The sequence below is a fragment of the Coregonus clupeaformis genome, chromosome 11 (assembly GCF_020615455.1).
Source record: "Coregonus clupeaformis isolate EN_2021a chromosome 11, ASM2061545v1, whole genome shotgun sequence".
In the NCBI taxonomy this organism is placed as follows: Eukaryota; Metazoa; Chordata; class Actinopteri; order Salmoniformes; family Salmonidae; genus Coregonus; species Coregonus clupeaformis.
This window is the reverse complement of record NC_059202.1, coordinates 14,192,592-14,212,682: the sequence shown is the minus strand read 5'-3', so window position 1 is coordinate 14,212,682 and position 20,091 is coordinate 14,192,592. Positions and strand designations below refer to the sequence as shown.

The 20,091-nt window shown below is 40.8% G+C and overlaps 1 protein-coding gene across 18 annotated transcripts; it reads left to right on the top strand.

Moving 5' to 3' along the window:
* Positions 1–913: 913 nt before the first annotated feature.
* On the top strand, positions 914–14,171 carry LOC121576614 (tropomyosin alpha-1 chain). 18 transcript variants are annotated; one of them, XM_041889885.2, is made up of 10 exons: positions 914–1,146; positions 1,654–1,779; positions 5,728–5,861; positions 6,462–6,579; positions 6,871–6,941; positions 7,137–7,212; positions 8,193–8,255; positions 8,403–8,472; positions 9,284–9,362; positions 12,954–12,990. In XM_041889885.2, exons 1-10 carry the CDS (start codon positions 1,033–1,035, stop codon positions 12,973–12,975), a joined length of 873 nt encoding a protein of 290 aa, XP_041745819.1. In that variant the 5' UTR covers positions 914–1,032; the 3' UTR covers positions 12,976–12,990. The 18 variants fall into 18 exon arrangements, 17 of the variants coding, with proteins under 17 accessions (XP_041745819.1, XP_041745818.1, XP_041745824.1 ...); XM_041889884.2 differs by lacking the exon at positions 7,137–7,212 and adding an exon at positions 7,741–7,816 and having other exon boundaries at positions 915–1,146; XM_041889901.2 differs by lacking the exons at positions 7,137–7,212; positions 9,284–9,362; positions 12,954–12,990 and adding exons at positions 1,928–2,053; positions 7,741–7,816; positions 13,480–14,171 and having other exon boundaries at positions 919–1,146.
* Positions 14,172–20,091: the final 5,920 nt, after the last annotated feature.

The window sequence follows — 20,091 nt, the reverse complement described above, 5'->3', positions numbered from 1 at the left end:
CTGTAGATAGTTTTTTACGATTACTATTCATATATCCATCTTGAACAGTCTAAACAGCAGTGACAGTTCTCTAACATGAGAACTACACAGCTACTGTAGACTGTCAAAGGGAGCAGGGGGCCTGTTGAAATACCATCACACTTGGGTATCCCATGGAGGCTGTCTGGCTTAAAGAGTTAGCAGGGAGGCTACTTGATACATTATCTGGCAGCTCTTCCCTATCTTACGCTTCTCAGATTGGGAACAATGCCTTGAGGGGCTGGTTGACCTGAGATTTTCACCAACAGTACCTCTTCACTGACTGTACACTTGACCTGAGCAAATACAACACCTCCCAGTAGGACAACTTCAATACAAATGCTGATGGAAAGAAGCTGATGTAACCCCTGCAGACAGCTCCACGGGTAGCACTGGGCACTGGCACAGTTGTCTATTGTCCAGTTTCCTGGGACAAAACGACAAAAAAAATAACATTCAACAAGATTTGAAATCAGCTCAGAATGGACAAATCTCAATACATTTTACATACTGTACTGTATGGTCCACAGCTAACATGCTGTTTCTAAGCTGTTTATAAAATACACTAATGCAACTGTATAATAATGTGCAAACTCCATAAGGGTAAATGCTAATTTTTCTCACAGTACCTCTCCATCTTCTCGGGATAGTGTCCTTCCCAAACAGCAGCACTTTAGAAATCGGAACCTACGTTTTGAGGGGGCTGCTCTTTCCTCCCTATTAAATCCCATATATAGTCATAACAATGGTCAAACGTCTGAGAGCAGCGAATCACCGGAGCAGATCCATAAAAAAAAGATAGGGCAAGGGGTAGGCACCCCCGAGATGCCGTTTCCAAAAAAGTATTGGATGTCCAAAGGAATTCACTCTCCCCCCTTGAAAGTACTTATTTGACAGGGCACAGTCAGAAAGAGCTTGCACTCCAACGCAACGTTCAGTAAGGCACAGACGCTCAGTCTCTCTCCTCCGCTCTCTTTTGGAACATTTGGTGGAGCAAACAAAAAATAAGCAGCCATGGATGCCATCAAGAAGAAGATGCAGATGCTTAAGCTCGACAAGGAGAATGCCTTGGACAGAGCTGAGGGAGCCGAGGGAGACAAGAAGGCAGCAGAGGACAAGAGCAAACAGGTCGGCATTTTATTTGGAAAATCAAAATGATCCTAGAAAAAGCACCCGAATAGCTGTGGCTCTGTGCGCCACTGTCTCTAAACATGGACCACCTCTACAATGTGGATTTATCACTTTTACGGATCATTCCAAATAAGGAGTATTAAAGTTATATATATGAATAACTTTTCACAACTGGTAGGCTAATTAGTGACGTGCGTATGAATTATTGAAATCATTTTGTGAATAATTATGTCCATTTCACTTATTGATGGGTGGATGGAGTTGTATTACTGTAGCCTTATTAATTATACGTGGGAAAATATTTGCGTATAGAAAACTGTAGGGTAATTATAAGTGGGAATTATAGAATAATTACTGTAATGGGGAATACTGCTGTAGTGGGGAATATGGATAGGCTATTGAGAAACATGTAGGCTATACTTTCAGCATAATTGCAATAGTATTATCACTTGTTTCAGATGTTCTATTCACCTAAATAAAATGTTGTCCTTTATGCATGTGTAGTTAGAGGATGAAATAAGTGAATTGGAAAAGAAATTGCGGATCACCGAAGATGAGAGAGATAAAGTAGTTGATGAATTCCAAGCCGCCGAGGAAAAGATGCTGAGCGCCGAGGAGGTGGCCACCAAGGTATTTTGTGTGGCTCGCATGATTTTCCCTAACTTCTCTATTCTCTCTCCCTTTCGTTTGTCTGCGCTCTTGTGCCTTGTGTGCGCTCACGCCCTCTGTTTCACGCTGATCACCCCTGTGAAACTATCCACACTTAAACACACCTCAGCTCGAGGATGACTTGGTAGCTCTGCAGAAGAAGCTGAAGGGAACAGAGGATGAGTTGGACAAGTACTCTGAGTCTCTTAAGGATGCCCAGGAGAAACTTGAGCTGGCTGAGAAGAAAGCCACCGATGTAAGTAAAGGGCACAAAATCACAATTCCTGCACACTGCTTCCCACATCTTTACTGTCTCACAGATCAAACTGTAAAATATGTAAAAATGACAGTGTAACATGAGAGGCCTTTATTCTGTCTCATCACTTGGTCTAAAGTCCATTCTCAGATAACCAAATGTAGGTAGAATACCGTGTAGCTGTGGTGCACCTGTCCAGCCCTATATGTCTATGGGCCAACTGGAAAGTAGTCTATTATGCTATATATATAATATTTAAATCACATAAACAATCATGATATCGTGCCAGATATTGTTGAACTGTCATTTTATATATTTTGTTTATGTTTGTGTTTGTGTTTGTTTGTCTGTTATCAAAGATCACAAGTCACCTAAGTCATATCAACCTAAAAAACTGTTTTCTTGTGTTTGAATGTCTCCACATTTGAGATGGCCACATATGATACCCCCAAGCTATACGCTACATCAATGTAAGACAGTAAATCAGATTATTCTCTACAGCTCCCTAAGAGGGGACATTTATGAGTGTAAACTGAATTAGTTAAAAGTGCAGTTTCCAAGAAGAGAGCAAGCTCAGCGCAGGGATAAATATAACTCACTTCTTTATATGGTCAATGGTCAAGTTAGACTGAGCTTACTTCTTTGGGCTGTTCTTGCAACAGACTACAGTAAATTAGATTTTCCTCTGAACATGTAATTTTTTGTTCCTATAATTGTTGTTTTGAGGTCAGTTTAGTTAAACCCATGGGCTACCAAGAGTGTAATTTGACTTCATGCGGGGAAACTTGAAATTAGGGACATACTCCATAAAATGGAAAACTATGCCAAATATGTGTGTCTGTAGATTCATGTGTGACACAAGGAGCTGCATCCAGGGGCAGAAGAAAAGTATAAAATACATAGGCTGGAATCCAAGGCTAAGTAAAGATTAACAAAGAAAAAACATTAGCAAAAATCAATCATGAAGAGGTAATCAAATTAAATGTGACATTCAGTTGACAATTGATTTTCATTTTTTGAAAGTGTCCATAGGGTAGCCTACATCTCAATAGATTGAAGAGACTTCCTATGCTCATCTCCTTTCCTTTATCTGCATTGATATAATATAGTTAAACTGGTGAAAGTAAATTCATGTAAGGCATTTACCATTGTGCTTTCATCTATCCTATGATTTCATATCACTGCAAATGAAGGAAAAGAGATCAGAAAAGAAACCACTTGTTGAACTCCTTGAGTAAGATTCTACAAATGGATATAGAGGGACTCCTCTTGGGGCTATTTAGGAACTACAGTCTGAAAATCTTTTCAGTCCCATGTGTACTTTATAGATAACACCAGCAGATGGTGCTATATGCCAGTGCACAGTAGCCTACCTGAGGAACGCTTATAATAACAAGGCGTGTCCTTATCATTACTGTATGTCTACCACATATACACTTTTTATTATGACCAAATGTTGTTTGACCATTATTATATTACGAAAACAACGAAATAAATATTTGTTTGTATACTTTTCAAGATATTTTCGTTTGTTGTAGCCTTGGAATTGTCTATGAAAACAAGGTTACTTCCGGTGTAATGTTCAGTTATTGCTGTGTGCGTCCACACAGACGACTCGAGTATCGCGGGCAGCCTCTCTCGTACATTTCAGGGTGTCGTTGCGTTCCATGTCCATTCCAAAGAAAGTCTTAAAAACGTAGTTTTCTTAGTAAGTTGACATAATGGCAGGTATAGCATCCTTGGAGGCGGTTAAACGGAAAATAAAAACCTTGCAACAGCAGGCTGACGGCGCCGAAGAGAGAGCTGAAAGACTACAGAGAGAATTGGGCTTGGAGAGGAAAGCCAGAGTATCAGTAAGCATGTCTTAAAATAGATGCAAAGTTGTAAAATTGCTTCAAAATGTTTATCAAGTGCAACAATTATATATTCATTTTGCAATGTTTAATGTCCGAGGGAGTTGCACAGCCTATACAAATTCATGGTGAACACGCAACACTGACATTGCGGAATATTTCCGACATCCCGTTGTGTTTGGTAGCTAAACGTGTCATGCTCATTGCTTACGATACGCCAACTCTGACAGATTACGAGCTCGAGACTAATTGGATGATTTCCTCAAGTGTAAATAGTGTTCAGCTGTGGTGGTAGAGGACTTCAGGCCTTTTTATGGATTTCAATGATATTTTGTAACCATGCTTCTTTTTGGCCATGATGTACAGATGTAACTGTTGCCACAAGCGGTTGTTCTTGTAGCATTGTTAGGCCTACATTGTTTCATGGTACTCCATCACCCCCAATATTTTCATTTCTTATGCTTGGCTACCTAATGCACACACTTAAGTACATATTGTAACCTAACGATTACATTTGAGTAAATTATACTATTTTTGACATAATTGCAGCACAAAGTTTACTCAACTCTTTTTGAAACTCTCTTAAGCAGGTACCTCAAAAATGCTGCAACAGAGCTGAGGAACACCAATAACAGAATGTTAATTCTGTCAGCTATGTTTTACACAAGGTTTCCGTTATAAGGACAAAGAGAGTTGTCACATGTTTTAAAGAAGGGGGGGCAGCCTCTGACCTATAGAAACAGGAAATACAGCCTATAATGCATTTGCCATTCGGAAGGTTAATTGCCCTCATCAACATGGTCACTTCAGAAGCTTCTTAAATGATTTAGGTTATTGGTAGTTTATTTAAAGGAAACGCGTGTGGCTTTGGGATGGGGTTTGAAAAACCACTAGATGAACTGATAAAGTTATCTTCATTTCACTGGCTAGTTTCTATATCTCCATTCACAACATGAGATGGACTTTGATCCTGCGCACCACTCTTACAAGTGTTGGTATGTGATCAGGCCTCTGAGTGGTTAATCAGGTATAAAGACGGGGTAATGCCATTGCACATAGTCATAAACCAATGTCAGATACGGTTGCCTTTTGGTTTCCATACAAAAAATAAGTTGCCTTTAGTGCGTATAGAAACTAAAAAAGAATAGAGGAGCGGCTGTCCCTATCCATTGTTTCTGCTATCAAATGTTACGTTTTATTACCACAAAAGCATACCTGTAGCATTGTAGCTGAATTTTTCACTTCCTCCATATCAAATCTCTTATAAAAAAAGAGTTTGATGGTTCCATAACTTATTGTTAGTACTGAAGGTAAGCTAATTAGAACAGTAAAGGGAAAAACTTGCTAATAAGTCACACCACCACATGTCACCAGTCAAATAACAATAAAGACAGAGTAGCCATTTTGTGAGATGAAAGCTGAACTTAATCGAATCTTCAGTTTTGGTCCACTGGGGACTCCTTCACTGGTTGTGTGTGTGTGTGGCCTTTGACAGTGTAAACCTCTGTGGCACACAATGACTGCAGCCAGCTCCTTGTTAATGTCCCCTCTGGGGTCTCATAATGAGGCTAGGTATTCAGCCTGTGCCAGCCAGGAGCGTTGTTCTCATTACACACAGTGTGTGGAGTGCAGCACAGCACAGGGGAATTCTCCTGGGAAGGCCCTCTTCTCTCCCCAACAGGTGCCACTGAGGTGGAAAAGTCACCAGTGTTTTTGTTGTTGAAATTTGATTGTGTCCTTGAAAGTACTGCATATGTTTGTCTGTCTTAACCTGCATCGTGGGCAAAATGTATTTTGACAAGTTCTTCTCTTCTCTCCTAGGCTGAGGCCGATGTCGCTTCCCTTAACAGACGTATCCAGCTGGTTGAGGAGGAGTTGGATCGTGCTCAGGAGCGTCTGGCAACTGCCCTGACCAAGCTGGAGGAGGCTGAGAAGTCTGCTGATGAGTCTGAGCGGTGTGTACTTATGGAGGACAGAGAGTTAGACTGTAGAGTAGACTGAGTTTTTCTTGCCTCTTACTGTATTTGGAGTTGTTAGGGCCTTTGGGGAAAGGGCAGTTTTAGCCTAAGGGCAGCTGTAGCCTAAGTCATGACTGGCGGTGCCACTGACCAATTTCAACAAACACACGCTGTTTCAGTCGAGACTGAGGTCCTGAATAAATGGGCCGTGACGCGAGGCTCTGTTCCCATTCCTTTGTTTGGTGTATAAACAGCCCCTCTGTGCTGCACAGCCCAAGGCCTGAACTCTATTGAGTGTAGGTCAGACCCTGTGTAGGCTAGGCCTGCCCTGTCATCCCCAGTGCTACAGCAGTGCAGTATTCTGCCCTCAGTCCAATAAGAAAGCTGTCAGGCCCAGGCCTTGACATTGAAAGGGCATATTAAAGATTCACTAGCAGCCAGTGTGGATGTGCACTGGGCATACACTGCCCACCCAGGTTTAGTCTTGGACTCAAACTATTGATCTGAGTCATTGAGTTACAGCGCAGTGCTGCTATGAGCCTTGGGATGGGACTCTTTCTAACGTCTACTTCCTGTCTGTCCCTTCCATCCTCACAGAGGCATGAAGGTAATTGAGAACAGAGCCTCCAAGGATGAGGAGAAGATGGAGCTGCAGGAGATCCAGCTGAAGGAGGCCAAGCACATCGCTGAGGAGGCTGACCGCAAATACGAGGAGGCGAGTCTCTCAGCTGCTGCAGTTGTTGGCTGCTGTCCAGCTGTCTCTACAGCCCAGCCTCCCCACACCCTGCCTTTAACCTACACTAACACCACACAATAACATAATGGCACACACATATGATTGAGTCTACTTTGTAAAGCAAACATGGTGATTTAGTCATCTCTACCCTGACATACCCCAATTCATATAGGGTATATGTACAGTACACAGATATGTTGTGTGTGTGTGTGTATATACACAGCTATTTTTGTGTATAGAGTGTAACTCCTTGGTGTGCTGTACCTAAAGGTTGCCCGTAAGCTGGTCATCATTGAGAGTGATCTGGAGCGTTCAGAGGAGCGCGCTGAGCTTTCAGAAGGGTAAGATCTAATGCCCCCTAACGGTAACGCTGCACTTAATTAACATGCATGGATGGAGTTATTTAACATTCTACTTTAACAGCGCCTGGCTCAAAGTTGTTTATTTTCAACATGTTGCTCGCACTCGTTGTTGCATGTACTATTAATTTGCGTGTGTTCCATGTTTCGAATGGCCGTTTTGTTTGCCACTAACAGACTGATTCGAAGAGAGGAGGACGAGCTAAGAGTTTTGGAACAAAGCTTAAAATCACTTACAGCTTCTGAAGCAAAGGTACTACAGACTAACAACGTATTCTGTTAGGTCTATCTTTATAGACTTTTGTACTACTTCCTCTTGTCACGTTCATTCACTCTGCTGAATGAAGCCTCTCTTTCCTCCTTGCACCTTGCTCTGCTTTGCTATATTTTCCTATGTTTGGGCATACGCTCGGGATATCATAAAACTAGAACCTTTTACACCTCTAACCTGGCAGGAACTGTGCAATAATAACATCTTTCACATGCAGTACTAGCTAGCATTCTTAATCTGACCAAATCTGCATGCTAAAAGGCATTTATAAAAGTTTCTCTGTAGTCTACTCTCCACCTCTGTTATTATTGTCACATTCCTGCTGTGTTGAGGCACTTTGGTCTCCTTCCTGTAATTCCCCTAGTTCATATTCATTTTGTTTTATTTCTTCTCCCCTTTCCTGCTCTCCCTCTTTCCATCCTGTTTCCATTTCTCATTGGTGTCTCAATACCCCTCCATTTCGGCACACTTTTCTCTGGACCCTCTGCACCCTCTCCCCTATAACACCAGCAAATGCTCTGAGCTTGAAGAAGAGTTGAAAACTGTGACCAACAACCTGAAGTCACTGGAGGCCCAGTCTGAGAAGGTAGGTCGTCTGCTGCTGTGTTTTGGCATGCTGTCCAAATCCCAGCTCCTCCAAAGCCATGCTGGAGAAGGAACCTGAAGAACCATTTACAGCAACACTTGGTTCATTGGATACAGTATCTTGCATACAAATTGCCTTGGTCTAAGATTAGTCTAACTTTGTACTAAAGATGAAAGGCAAATGGACCTTCCAGTATTTTTCTGTCAATTGAATATAAACCTATTGTATCTTGTTAGAACTGAATGATAAATATCATTAATGTAAGGTTTTTGTTTCATATAAATAAAGTGAGTGTTTATCTGTAGACTGGTGGGGGTGTAGCGGTTATCTGTGGGTAGATGCATGACTCCTGTTTCTGCTTTTTTTTGGTCAACAGTATTCGCATAAGGAGGACAAGTATGAGGAGGAGATGAAGGTCCTCACCGACAAGTTGAAGGAGGCAAGTTTCACAACCCCCCCCTTATCTACAGACTTTGGCCAGAGGCCAGGTTATTTAATTGCTGTCGGTACTGTAGGCCTACAATATCACTCACTGTGTGACATTTAAAGACTGTTTGATTCTTAAGCACCTGTCTCTCTACCACAGGCTGAGACTCGTGCTGAGTTTGCTGAGAGATCAGTAGCCAAGCTTGAGAAGACCATTGATGACTTGGAAGGTATTACGTTTTTGCAGTTAATTTCAAAACTGTACTTTGGTCTGTTGTTTGGAGTAGGCCTACAGTTTATAGTGTCAGTTGGTCTCATTCATGGCCATTCGGTAAGTGTCTATACTTCTTTCAAAATCTCTTCAACAAGAGGAAATCCTCTTCCCTTCTTTGCTACACCTCATTAATCTAATCTTTGCTACCTCTTATTTCCATTATTATCATTATATTTTGAGCAACACGTGCCCATTTATTGAGTCAATCTACTTTTGGGTTACAGCTGAGTGGAAATTACATTGGTAGTTGGACATTTGACAGGTCTTCCTCTTCACTCTATATTTAAGATTGTTCATAGATTGGGTTGCTTTTGCCTGTTTATCTGTAACAATGAAGTTACATTGCATCTGCTCAATGAGAATGGGCTATTAGTCACAGTAAGGGAAATGCTGCCCTACAGCTGCTGATTCCAGTAAATCATCCATCTGTTGGTTAAATAATGTCTCATGAGGCTGTCATAGTATTTAGTAGGCTGAGGAAGCAGCCATATGGTAATGGAATCTCTGACATGAGATGTTCAAGGGCCAGCTCCAGTAATATGTTCACTATTTCTTGATGATGCTGAAGAATTTGTCATGGCCTCAATCACATTTCTGTTCTATCTTCTGGTATAACGTTTTTTTCCTTTTCCACTCTGTCCATCTCTTTCCCCCTCCCTCTGGGGTCTTACTGATGACCTGGACACCCTTCACCCTCCTTCCCACACACCCCTCCATTTCTGCCCCCTCCTCCTCCCTTTTGGTGCACTTGGCCCACATCCCAATAGATGAGTTGTATGCCCAGAAACTGAAGTACAAGGCCATCAGCGAAGAGCTGGACCACGCCCTCAATGACATGACTTCCATGTAATTCTTCAACTGCACTGCCTGCTTGTGCCTCTGTCGCCTCCTCCTTGCACCTCACCTCCCCATTGTCCAGCCATCACACCCTTCTGTTCTGTCTCTGATATTCTCCATCCATCTGCTGTTTCTGTTTATACAAAATAAAGTGGTTACTGTTAGAAGGCAGCTATATATTTTTATACACAAGGTAGTCCGTCTTAAGGTCATAGTCAAAGGATAGTCTTAAGGGTGGTCCTCTGTAGCTCAGCTGGTAGAGCACGGCGCTTGTAACACTAAGGTAGTGGGTTCGATCCCCGGGATCACCCATACACACAAAAAAAATTATGCACGCATGACTGTAAGTCGCTTTGGATAAAAGCGTCTGCTAAATGGCTTATTATTATTATTATATATTGTGTCTGTAAGTACTGGCCAATTATGTGGTAAGTGTTTTAAACTCACTCAGTGGTTTCCGCTCACAAACTTGAGTGTGGTTGTGAGGATATTCTCTCCATGATAGTCACTGTAACAATTTTAGCAGTACAGTACGTGAACCTGGAGACTTGTTTTGTATGAACAGAATACAGCATGGAGGTTCTTTGTTTACTGATTTGGACTTTCATTTTGATATCTACCATATTGTATTACTTTTTACATCAAGAAAAAGTAATCTTAATTTGTTTTGAGTATTTGAAATGTACATTGTTCAACCAACAAAATGAATGTCTTAATGTCAAAATATTCAGTATATTTTGTCAACCCTTAATGCATGTGAGGCGTCTATTGAAATGCAATATATAACTGTTTGTATTTCAATGTGAACCTTCTACTGGGTCTTAAACTGTGTTTCTCCATGTAGTCAATGTGCTTTGTTTCTCTTCTGTACCTTTTCAAGTGTAGCTCACTTGTTTCTACTACTAACACAGTCTACTTCTGTGTGGAAGAAAGGCTCAATGCGTCTCCCTTCAAGTTCCTTTTAATTCTGTGATAACCACAGTTGAGGGTGAACTGCACAATCTACAATCTGATTGCTTTTGGAAAGTGGGTTTTTGTCCCATGCCCCTTTGGCATCTGAGCAAGTGCAGACTATTTGTCAAACCAAAGCTGTACGAAGAGCACCACGTATGACTGAGATGTTTAGTCAAGTGACACATCTCATGACTCCTCGGAAAGGTCTTCATGTGATCAGAGAAGTTTGGTTCAACCTTTGTTTTGTGTTTGAGGTGGTTGAGTAGTAGTTGCCGTACGTTGTCTGTATCCCTCCCTGACAATTACCTCAGTGTATGCTGTGGCTCCAGTAGCGCTGGTGTGTTGCGGCGCGTCTCACTCTTCCAACAACCTGTTGAACAGGTAGAGGAAAGTAGGCATAAAGAGAAGCACAGTATGTAAGATTGTCTGCCTCAGTGTTGAAATAAGTGAGTTGGAAAAAGGATGGCTAGTATGATTGACTATTGCGATGTTGATGACATGACGTCTGTAATTTGCAATATCCTTTTGTCTAAATAAATTAATAGATTTGCACTTTACCATATTTGTTTTCCATTAATAAAGCCAAAAGTCACAGGCACTAGCACTATATTAACTGCACTAACTAGCACTATAAATTCATTGTTAGCCTTTTTGTGTTCCAAGCACTTAATTAATTCACAACATGACTGCGGCGCGGAGGGTTGAATGGCCAGGCCACTCAATGATGTCTGTTCTATCACAGTCAGCGTTTCATGTACAACTGTGTGGTGTGTAATGGGGGTATGAAATGGGCATGTGGAAAATTGACATCAGGTACTGGTCCTCCATACAAGGCTGTAATTTCAGCTTTTATACTGCCTTAGTTGCACCTACAGTGAGGGGGGAAAAGTATTTGATCCCCTGCTGATTTTGTACGTTTGCCCACTGACAAAGAAATGATCAGTCTATAATTTTAATGGTAGGTTTATTTGAACAGTGAGAGACAGAATAACAAAAAAATCCAGAAAAACATGTCAAAAATTGATTTGCATTTTAATGAGGGAAGTAAGTATTTGACCCCCTCTCAATCAGAAAGATTTCTGGCTCCCAGGTGTCTTTTTATACAGGTAACGAGCTGAGATTAGGAGCACACTCTTAAAGGGAGTGCTCCTAATCTCAGTTTGTTACCTGTATAAAAGACACCTGTCCACAGAAGCAATCAATCAATCAGATTCCAAACTCTCCACCATGGCCAAGACCAAATAGCTCTCCAAGGATGTCAGGGACAAGATTGTAGACCTACACAAGGCTGGAATGGGCTATCGCCAAGCAGCTTGGTGAGAAGGTGTCAACAGTTGGTGTGATTATTCGCAAATGGAAGAAACACAAAAGAACTGTCAATCTCCCTCGGCCTGGGGCTCCATGCAAGATCTCACCTTGTGGAGTTGCAATGATCATGAAAACGGTGAGGAATCAGCCCAGAACTACACGGGAGGATCTTGTCAATGATCTCAAGGCAGCTGGGATCATAGTCACCAATAAAACAATTGGAAACACGCTACGCTGTGAAGGACTGAAATCCTGCAGCTCCCGCAAGGTCCCCCTGCTCAAGAAAGCACATATACAGGGCCGTCTGAAGTTTGCCAATGAACATCTGAATGATTCAGAGGAGAACTGGGTGAAAGTGTTGTGGTCAGATGAGACCAAAATCGAGCTCTTTGGCATCAACTCAACTCGGACAGGGCCATGTACCGTCAAATCTTGGGTGAGAACCTCCTTCCCTCAGCCAGGGCATGGATGGGTATTCCAGCATGACAATGACCCAAAACACACGGCCAAGGCAACAAAGGAGTGGCTCAAGAAGAAGCACATTAAGGTCCTGGAGTGGCCTAGCCAGTCTCCAGACCTTAATCCCATAGAAAATCTGTGGAGGGAGCTGAAGGTTCGAGTTGCCAAACGTCAGCCTCGAAACCTTTAATAACTTGGAGAAGATCTGCAAAGAGGAGTGGAACAAAATCCCTCCTGAGATGTGTGCAAACCTGGTGGCCAACTACAAGAAATGTCTGACCGCTGTGATTGCCAACAAGGGTTTTGCCACCAAGTACTAAGTCATGTTTTGCAGAGGGGTCAAATACTTACTTCCCTCATTAAAAAGCAAATCAATTTTTGACATGTTTTTCTGGATTTTTTTGTTATTCTGTCTCTCACTGTTCAAATAAACCTACCATTAAAATTATAGACTGATCATGTTTTTGTCAGTGGGCAAACGTACAAAATCAGCAGGGGATCAAATACTTTTTCCAATCACTGTATAAGCCTTTAAGCAGGATCAGTACATGCCTTCTGGTGCTGGAAGGTATAGGCAGTGAGTAGAGCCCACTAGGCAAAAGCAGTCTTGAAATGTATTATTTGTTTGCTCAATTATCCACCCCAGAGATGTTCATATCTCCATTCACAAAGTTCAGAGGCATTCCACCCATCACTTCTGCTGTTACTGCTCCACTGTTCTGTGGAGAGTAGACTTTCTATACTATATCATTTTCAAACAAGGTAATGTATAATCAGGTATGAAGTGATCCCAAATAAAGCTTACTCTTGAGCTCTAGTCTGTTACGGCACTGATTTCCTCATTTCTTTCTCTTTCCTACCTGCTTTCCGACTGCCAAGATCACCTCTACCAGCAACTTGAGAGAAACCGCCTTCTCTCTAACGAACTAAGAGTGGCCTTGAATGAGGACTAAACATAGTGTGAATGTTTTAATCTATTTAATTCATGAGTTTATGTACAGTATTGAAATTATAATATTGTGTAAGATCGGTGTGTGTGAATATGTATGATGCTAATAATGTAGGAGAAGTGTTACTGCTGGGGAAACAAGCTAGTCACATAAATATATCTGGGATTATCTCTCTAATCTGTATATTTACTGTAAACTCTGACATACAACCAGGTAGTATATACGGTATTGTTAATTTCCCCTGTTAAAGCATGGGGAAGGCTATGCTGTAAAAGTTGTTTACTTCCTGCATGGGTACTGCCATAGCATAGTCACAGCATTTTGTTTTTCTCTAAAACTGAAAGTGTTGCTTTTTGTAGCTAATTATGTAGCCCTAACAGTACAATATACTTTTTTTGCATGTTGTGTGACGGTAGCTTGGATTTTAATATTTTGTTTTATTTGGTGTCTAACAGAGAAACTGGCACATGCTAAAGAAGAGAACCTTGATATGCACCAGATGCTGGACCAGACTCTAATGGAACTAAATAACATGTGAAAGCCTGGTTTACCTACTATGGTTTGGGCTTTTTGTATTTGCACCTTGCTTGCCATGAGCCCTCATTCCATTCCATGCCCATGGTGAGGAACACGTAACCAGATGCTTTTCCTTTTGCACCATCCTGCTTTAAGTGGAACTCAACGAGGGAGCAGAACTAAGGGAAAGGTACAACATTTCCTTAATGAAGCCCACAATGAGAAACACTTATTTTTGCCAGCTGATTTATAATGATGTCAGCATTTTGTAATCATTGACATTAGTTATCAGGTGAAATGACGTGTCATTTGCTACAAAGGTTGTTTTTGGGTCATTCCACCAATTCAGTGCCTTTTGAGATGTGTAACTTGGTGGGGGGAAAAACATTTAATTTCACCAAATTTTAACATTCTGTCATAAAGAACATATGTTCAACTTAATGAAAAATATGTTTTCTCATCTTAAGGTTAAATAAATAAAAATGACAAAGTGCCATATAAAGTAACAGGGTTGACAATTTCATCGTAAATCAGCCATAAATTCCCTTGTGACAGGGAATGGAAGGTTGTTGTGTGCAACAGGGAGCGGCAATTGAATGCAAGCTTCACAAATAAAATGAAATTCTTCAAATATTTGTAGCCTGTCTATCTATTATTAGCAGGGTTGAAGTGTTCTGCTTGACCCACTGTTTTCCACCACAAAACACCAGGAAATTGCCAAGAGTAGAACCAGCTCACTTGCTTATACACTATGATTTGACTATTAGATGTTCAATGTTTTATTTTTGTATTTTTTAAGGACTAGTTTCACCATATTAAAGAGTTCAGTTCATGTAACAGGGTTGACCTTAAAATGAGGGACACTTTATTTTTTTTATTTTTTACTAATCACATGAAATGCATAATCTTCAGAAATGACTGTCAAAGCAACAAAATAACTAGGTCTTTACAATGTTGGTGAAAACTTTGAGAAATGTTGGGGTTAGGTGGGTTAAAATCTTCCTGAAAGTCAGAGGGTACACTGAGGGACTTGTCAAAATGCAGAATTTTGTCTTATTTGTGTAAAAAATATGAATTCTCCATGTAGTCTATATTGTAGGGGACTTTATTGAATACAACAGGCTTTTAAAACTCAATATTGGTGCACTATTTCTACTTAAAATATTGAAGGGATGCAAAAGGCACTAATTTTGTGGAACAACCCTTTTATCTGCATTTGTTAAATTCATTTAGTTTATATACTGACATTATTTTTGATTGTTTGGTGCCAATATTAAGCCCTGGCTAGAAAGGGATCTACTTACACTCCCAAAGTATATTTATTTTTCTTTTGAGCCTGAAACCATTACAAAATGCGTGGCAACATTATCTTGCAAAATGCATTCCTGTTCCCTCTACTTGTTTTTTCGAAAATGTTTCATCTTGTCTAGAAATATGACTCAGCCATATGTGGTTGTGCCTTGTTTGTTTTACTATTGTTTTATTAAATGTATATGTTTTAAATGTATATCATATCTGAAATGTATAAAATAATGAATATAAATAAAACCTCACAGTTTGAGATTTTCTGAAGAGTGGAGTATTTCTTATTTGTGTTCCTGAAATCAGTTTTATTATATACTGTATTGTAAAGTATCCTCTCAACATTCTAGTAAGTTCCAATTGATCATATTGTAGTATAAAAATGCTTAATTTTTTTATGGGATTACATACAGTGGGGAAAAAAAGTATTTAGGCAGCCACCAATTGTGTAAGTTCTCCCACTTAAAAAGATGAGAGGCCTGTAATTTTCATCATAGGTACACGTCAACTATGACAGACAAATTGAGAAAAAAAAATCCAGAAAATCACATTGTAGGATTTTTTATGAATTTATTTGCAAATTATGGTGGAAAATAAGTATTTGGTCACCTACAAACAAGCAAGATTTCTGGCTCTCACAGACCTGTAACTTCTTTTTTTAAGTGGCTCCTCTGTCCTCCACTCGTTACCTGTATTAATGGCACCTGTTTGAACTTGTTATCAGTATAAAAGACACCTGTCCACAACCTCAAACAGTCACACTCCAAACTCCACTATGGCCAAGACCAAAGAGCTGTCAAAGGACACCAGAAACAAAATTGTAGACCTGCACCAGGCTGGGAAGACTGAATCTGCAATAGGTAAGCAGGTTGGTTTGAAGAAATCAACTGTGGGAGCAATTATTAGGAAATGGAAGACATACAAGACCACTGATAATCTCCCTCGATCTGGGGCTCCACGCAAGATCTCACCACGTGGGGTCAAAATGATCACAAGAACGGTGAGCAAAAATCCCAGAACCACACGGGGGGACCTAGTGAATGACCTGCAGAGAGCTGGGACCAAAGTAACAAAGCCTACCATCAGTAACACACTACGCCACCAGGGACTCAAATCCTGCAGTGCCAGACGTGTCCAGGCCCGTCTGAAGTTTGCTAGAGTGCATTTGGATGATCCAGAAGAGGATTGGGAGAATGTCATATGGTCAGATGAAACCAAAATATAACTTTTTGGTAAAAACTCAACTCGTCGTGTTTGGAGGACAAAGAATGCTGAGTTGCATCCAAAGAACACCATACCTACTGTGAAGCATGGAGGTGGAAACATCATGCTTTGGGGCTGTTTTTCTGCAAAGGCACCAGGACGACTGATCCGTGTAAAGGAAAGAATGAATGGGGCCATGTATCGTGAGATTTTGAGTGAAAACCTCCTTCCATCAGCAAGGGCATTGAAGATGAAACGTGGCTGGGTCTTTCAGCATGACAATGATCCCAAACACACCGCCCGGGCAACGAAGGAGTGGCTTCGTAAGAAGCATTTCAAGGTCCTGGAGTGGCCTAGCCAGTCTCCAGATCTCAACCCCATAGAAAATCTTTGGAGGGAGTTGAAAGTCCGTGTTGCCCAGCGACAGCCCCAAAACATCACTGCTCTAGAGGAGATCTGCATGGAGGAATGGGCCAAAATACCAGCAACAGTGTGTGAAAACCTTGTGAAGACTTACAGAAAACGTTTGACCTGTGTCATTGCCAACAAAGGGTATTTAACAAAGTATTGAGAAACTTTTGTTATTGACAAAATACTTATTTTCCACCATAATTTGCAAATAATTTCATAAAAAATCCTACAATGCGATTTTCTGGAATTTTTTTCTCATTTTGTCTGTCATAGTTGACGTGTACCTATGATGAAAATTACAGGCCTCTCTCATCTTTTTAAGTGGGAGAACTTGCACAATTGGTGGCTGACTAAATACTTTTTTTCCCCACTGTAGCTTTAACTAATATCAGAAGTTAAAATTGTCAGCTTTCATGTTGAATTGAGAAGATGAGGGGAATAAAGTGGTCCCCTTAAACACTGCTGCATTATCAACCTTGTTTAACCCTCAGCTCAATGCGTGTTTCCAGAACAAATGGTAATCTGTTCATCTGCCAGCCTTATTACATTTACTCTGTGCTCATTCTGGTCTAGGCCTTGGTTTGACTTCCTGAGGGAGAAAAAAAACATGTCACAAGTGTGCATGCTTATGGATCACTGCAGATCTGAGCACTGGACTGCGGGGCAATGCAGCAAAGAGAGTAATGTTAGTCATACAATAATAGTCTATTCTACCCATGTAATTTATCATATATTTGTGGTACTAAAGCTTGGTGTTATAGCTCTCTTTAATTTAAATGTCATACATTTATAGTCATGTGTCAATTCCAGGCCACATGCTGTGAAACCGGTCAGTAGATTATAAATTATCCATCAAAACAGAACTAGTTGTATGCCAAGTGAGACTGCAAGGTCAAAATTAATTTGGAAGTCAAATTGAAAAGCTTATCTGTGTTTTGACTTCTCTCCTCCTGACGCCGATGGACTGAAAATGTAAACAAGCTCATTCAGAACAGAGGGCCTTGCTAATGTTCTCTAGGTGCTGACAGGAGCCATGTGCTGGCATGTGACCTCTGAGAAAGTACGTTGTCACCCTAGGGGCCTGGCTAATAAACTAAAGGTAAGGGTTGTGTTCCCCTGCTCAGACGTTGCATGCATCAACCAATGGTTGTGTGCTACGTCATCAACTGTGTCATCGACTGACAGATTGCTAACATATGATGTAGTTAGCTGATATGTAAAATATCTATCCAGGCGTTGTAATGCGGCGTTCAAGACTGGGAACTCTGAATCTCCAACATCTGACTTCAGTGCGCTCAAGACAACTGGGAATTCTGAAAAAACGAGGTCCGACTGAGATATACAGTACCAGTCAAAAGTTTGGACACACCTACTCATTCAAGGGTTTTTCTTTATTTTTACTATTTTCTACATTGTAGAATAATAGTGAAGACATCAAAACTATGAAATAACACATGGAATCATGTAGTAACCAAAAAAGTATTAAACAAATCAAAATACATTTTATATTTGAGATTTTTCAAATAGCCACCCTTTGCCTTGATGACAGCTTTGCACACTCTTGGAATTCACTCAACCAGCTTCACCTGGAATGCTTTTCCAACAGTCTTGAAGGAGTTCCCACATATGCTTAGCACTTGTTGGCTGCTTTTCCTTCACTCTGCCGTCCGACTCATCCCAAACCATTTTAATTGGGTTGAGGTCGGGGGATTGTGGAGGCCAGGTCATCTGATGTAGCACTCCATCACTCTCCTTCTTGGTAAAATAGCCCTTACACAGCCTGGAGGTGTGTTGGGTCATTGTCCTGTTGAAAAACAAATGATAGTCCCACTAAGCCCAAACCAGATGGGATGTCGTATCGCTGCAGAATGCTGTGGTAACCATGGTGGTTAAGTGTGCCTTGAATTCTAAATAAATCACAGACAGTGTCACCAGCAAAGCACCCCCACACCATAACACCTCCTCCTGCATGCTTTACGGTGGGAAATACACATGCGGAGATCATCCGTTCACCCACACCACGTCTCACAAAGACACGGCGGTTGGAACCCAAAATCTCAAATTTGGACTCCAGACCAAAGGACAGATTTCTACCGGTCTAATGTTTCATTGCTCGTGTTTCTTGGCCCAAGCAGGTCTCTTCTTCCTATTGGTGTCCTTTAGAAGTGGTTTCTTTGCAGCAATTCGACCATGAAGGCCTGATTCACAGAGTCCCTTCTCAACAGTGGATGTTGAGATGTGTCTGTGACTTAAACACTGTGAAGCATTTATTTGGGCTGTAATTTCTGAGGCTGGTAACTCTAATGAACTTGTCCTCTGCAGCAGAGGTAACTCTGGGTCTTCCATTCCTTTGGTGGTCCTCATGAGAGCCAGTTTCATCATAGCGCTTGATGGTTTTTGCGACTGTACTTGAAGAAACTTTCAAAGTTCTTGAAATGTTCCGTATTGACTGACCTTCATGTCTTAAAGTAATGATGGACTGTCGTTTCTCTTTGCTTATTTGAGCTGTTCTTGCCATAATATAGACTTGGTCTTTTACCAAATAGGGCTATCTTCTGTATACCACCCCTACCTTGTCACAACACAACTGATTGGCTCAAACGCATTAAGAAGGAAATAAATTCCACAAATGAATTTTTAAGAAGGCACACCTGTTAATTGAAATGCATTCCAGGTGACTACTTCATGAAGCTGGTTGAGAGAATGCCAAGAGTGTGCAAAGCTGTCATCAAGGCAAAGGGTGGCTATTTGAAGAATCTCAAATATATTTTGATTTGTTTAACACTTTTTTGGTTACTACATGATTCCATATGTGTTATTTCATAGTTTTGATGTCTTCACTATTATTCTACAATGTAAAAAATAGTAAAATAAAGAAAAACCCTTGAATGAGTATGTGTCATAACTTTTGACTGGCAGTATATATTTGTTTTACGTTCATCCAACTCGGAATTCAAAGTTGGAAACTCGGGCAACTTCCAAGAGCTCAGATTTTCCAACCTAAAGATCCCTGGTGTCATGATTTGACATAGTTTTTTTCTGAGTTCCCAGTTGTCTTGAACGCACCATAAGATCTGGCAGGCATCAGTAAGGCCTGGGCAGAGGAACATGCCCAAGGTGAGCGGACTGTCAGCCAAAGAAAGAACATAGACCTACTACTGTCACATCACCTCTCAGAGAGAGATGGACATCAGAATGAATAACAATCTGTATAAAGAAGGATACTCAAAATAGCCATCAGTCTTTTTGGTCTGTTTTTTATGGACACTACATTTTGCATGCCTTTTCAGATAGAACTGACAGTAGTTGTCATGCCGGTAATTTCTTGTGGTTTATGGTAATTTGATGATGATGTGAATGGTTGTGTGAGCTGTGCCATTGCAGTATGGTTGTGGTAGGCTGTCATGTTGTTGTCATTTAATTAGTATTTAAAATACTAGAATAGGCATGAACCTTCTTATGATGGGATAAAGATCAGCCATTTTGGTCAGGAAGTTGGTCAACCATGGTTTGCCAGTGCTGTGATAAGATATTGTATAAAATAATTAATTTGAAGAATATATCTGCACTGTATGTTTGTTAGCTAGCTAGCCAGCCAGTTTTAGAGGAATGAATCCATAAAGTTTTCAAATTAA

Excerpts from the sequence above, each read along its gene's own strand:
- LOC121576614 (XM_041889901.2), top strand. The coding sequence starts at position 1,033 with ATGGATGCCATCAAGAAGAAGATGCAGATGCTTAAGCTCGACAAGGAG. Across the intron at positions 2,054-5,727 it reads CTGAGAAGAAAGCCACCGAT|GCTGAGGCCGATGTCGCTTC; the intron begins GTAAGTAAAGGG and ends CTTCTCTCCTAG. Across the intron at positions 8,256-8,402 it reads TCACCGACAAGTTGAAGGAG|GCTGAGACTCGTGCTGAGTT; the intron begins GCAAGTTTCACA and ends TCTCTACCACAG.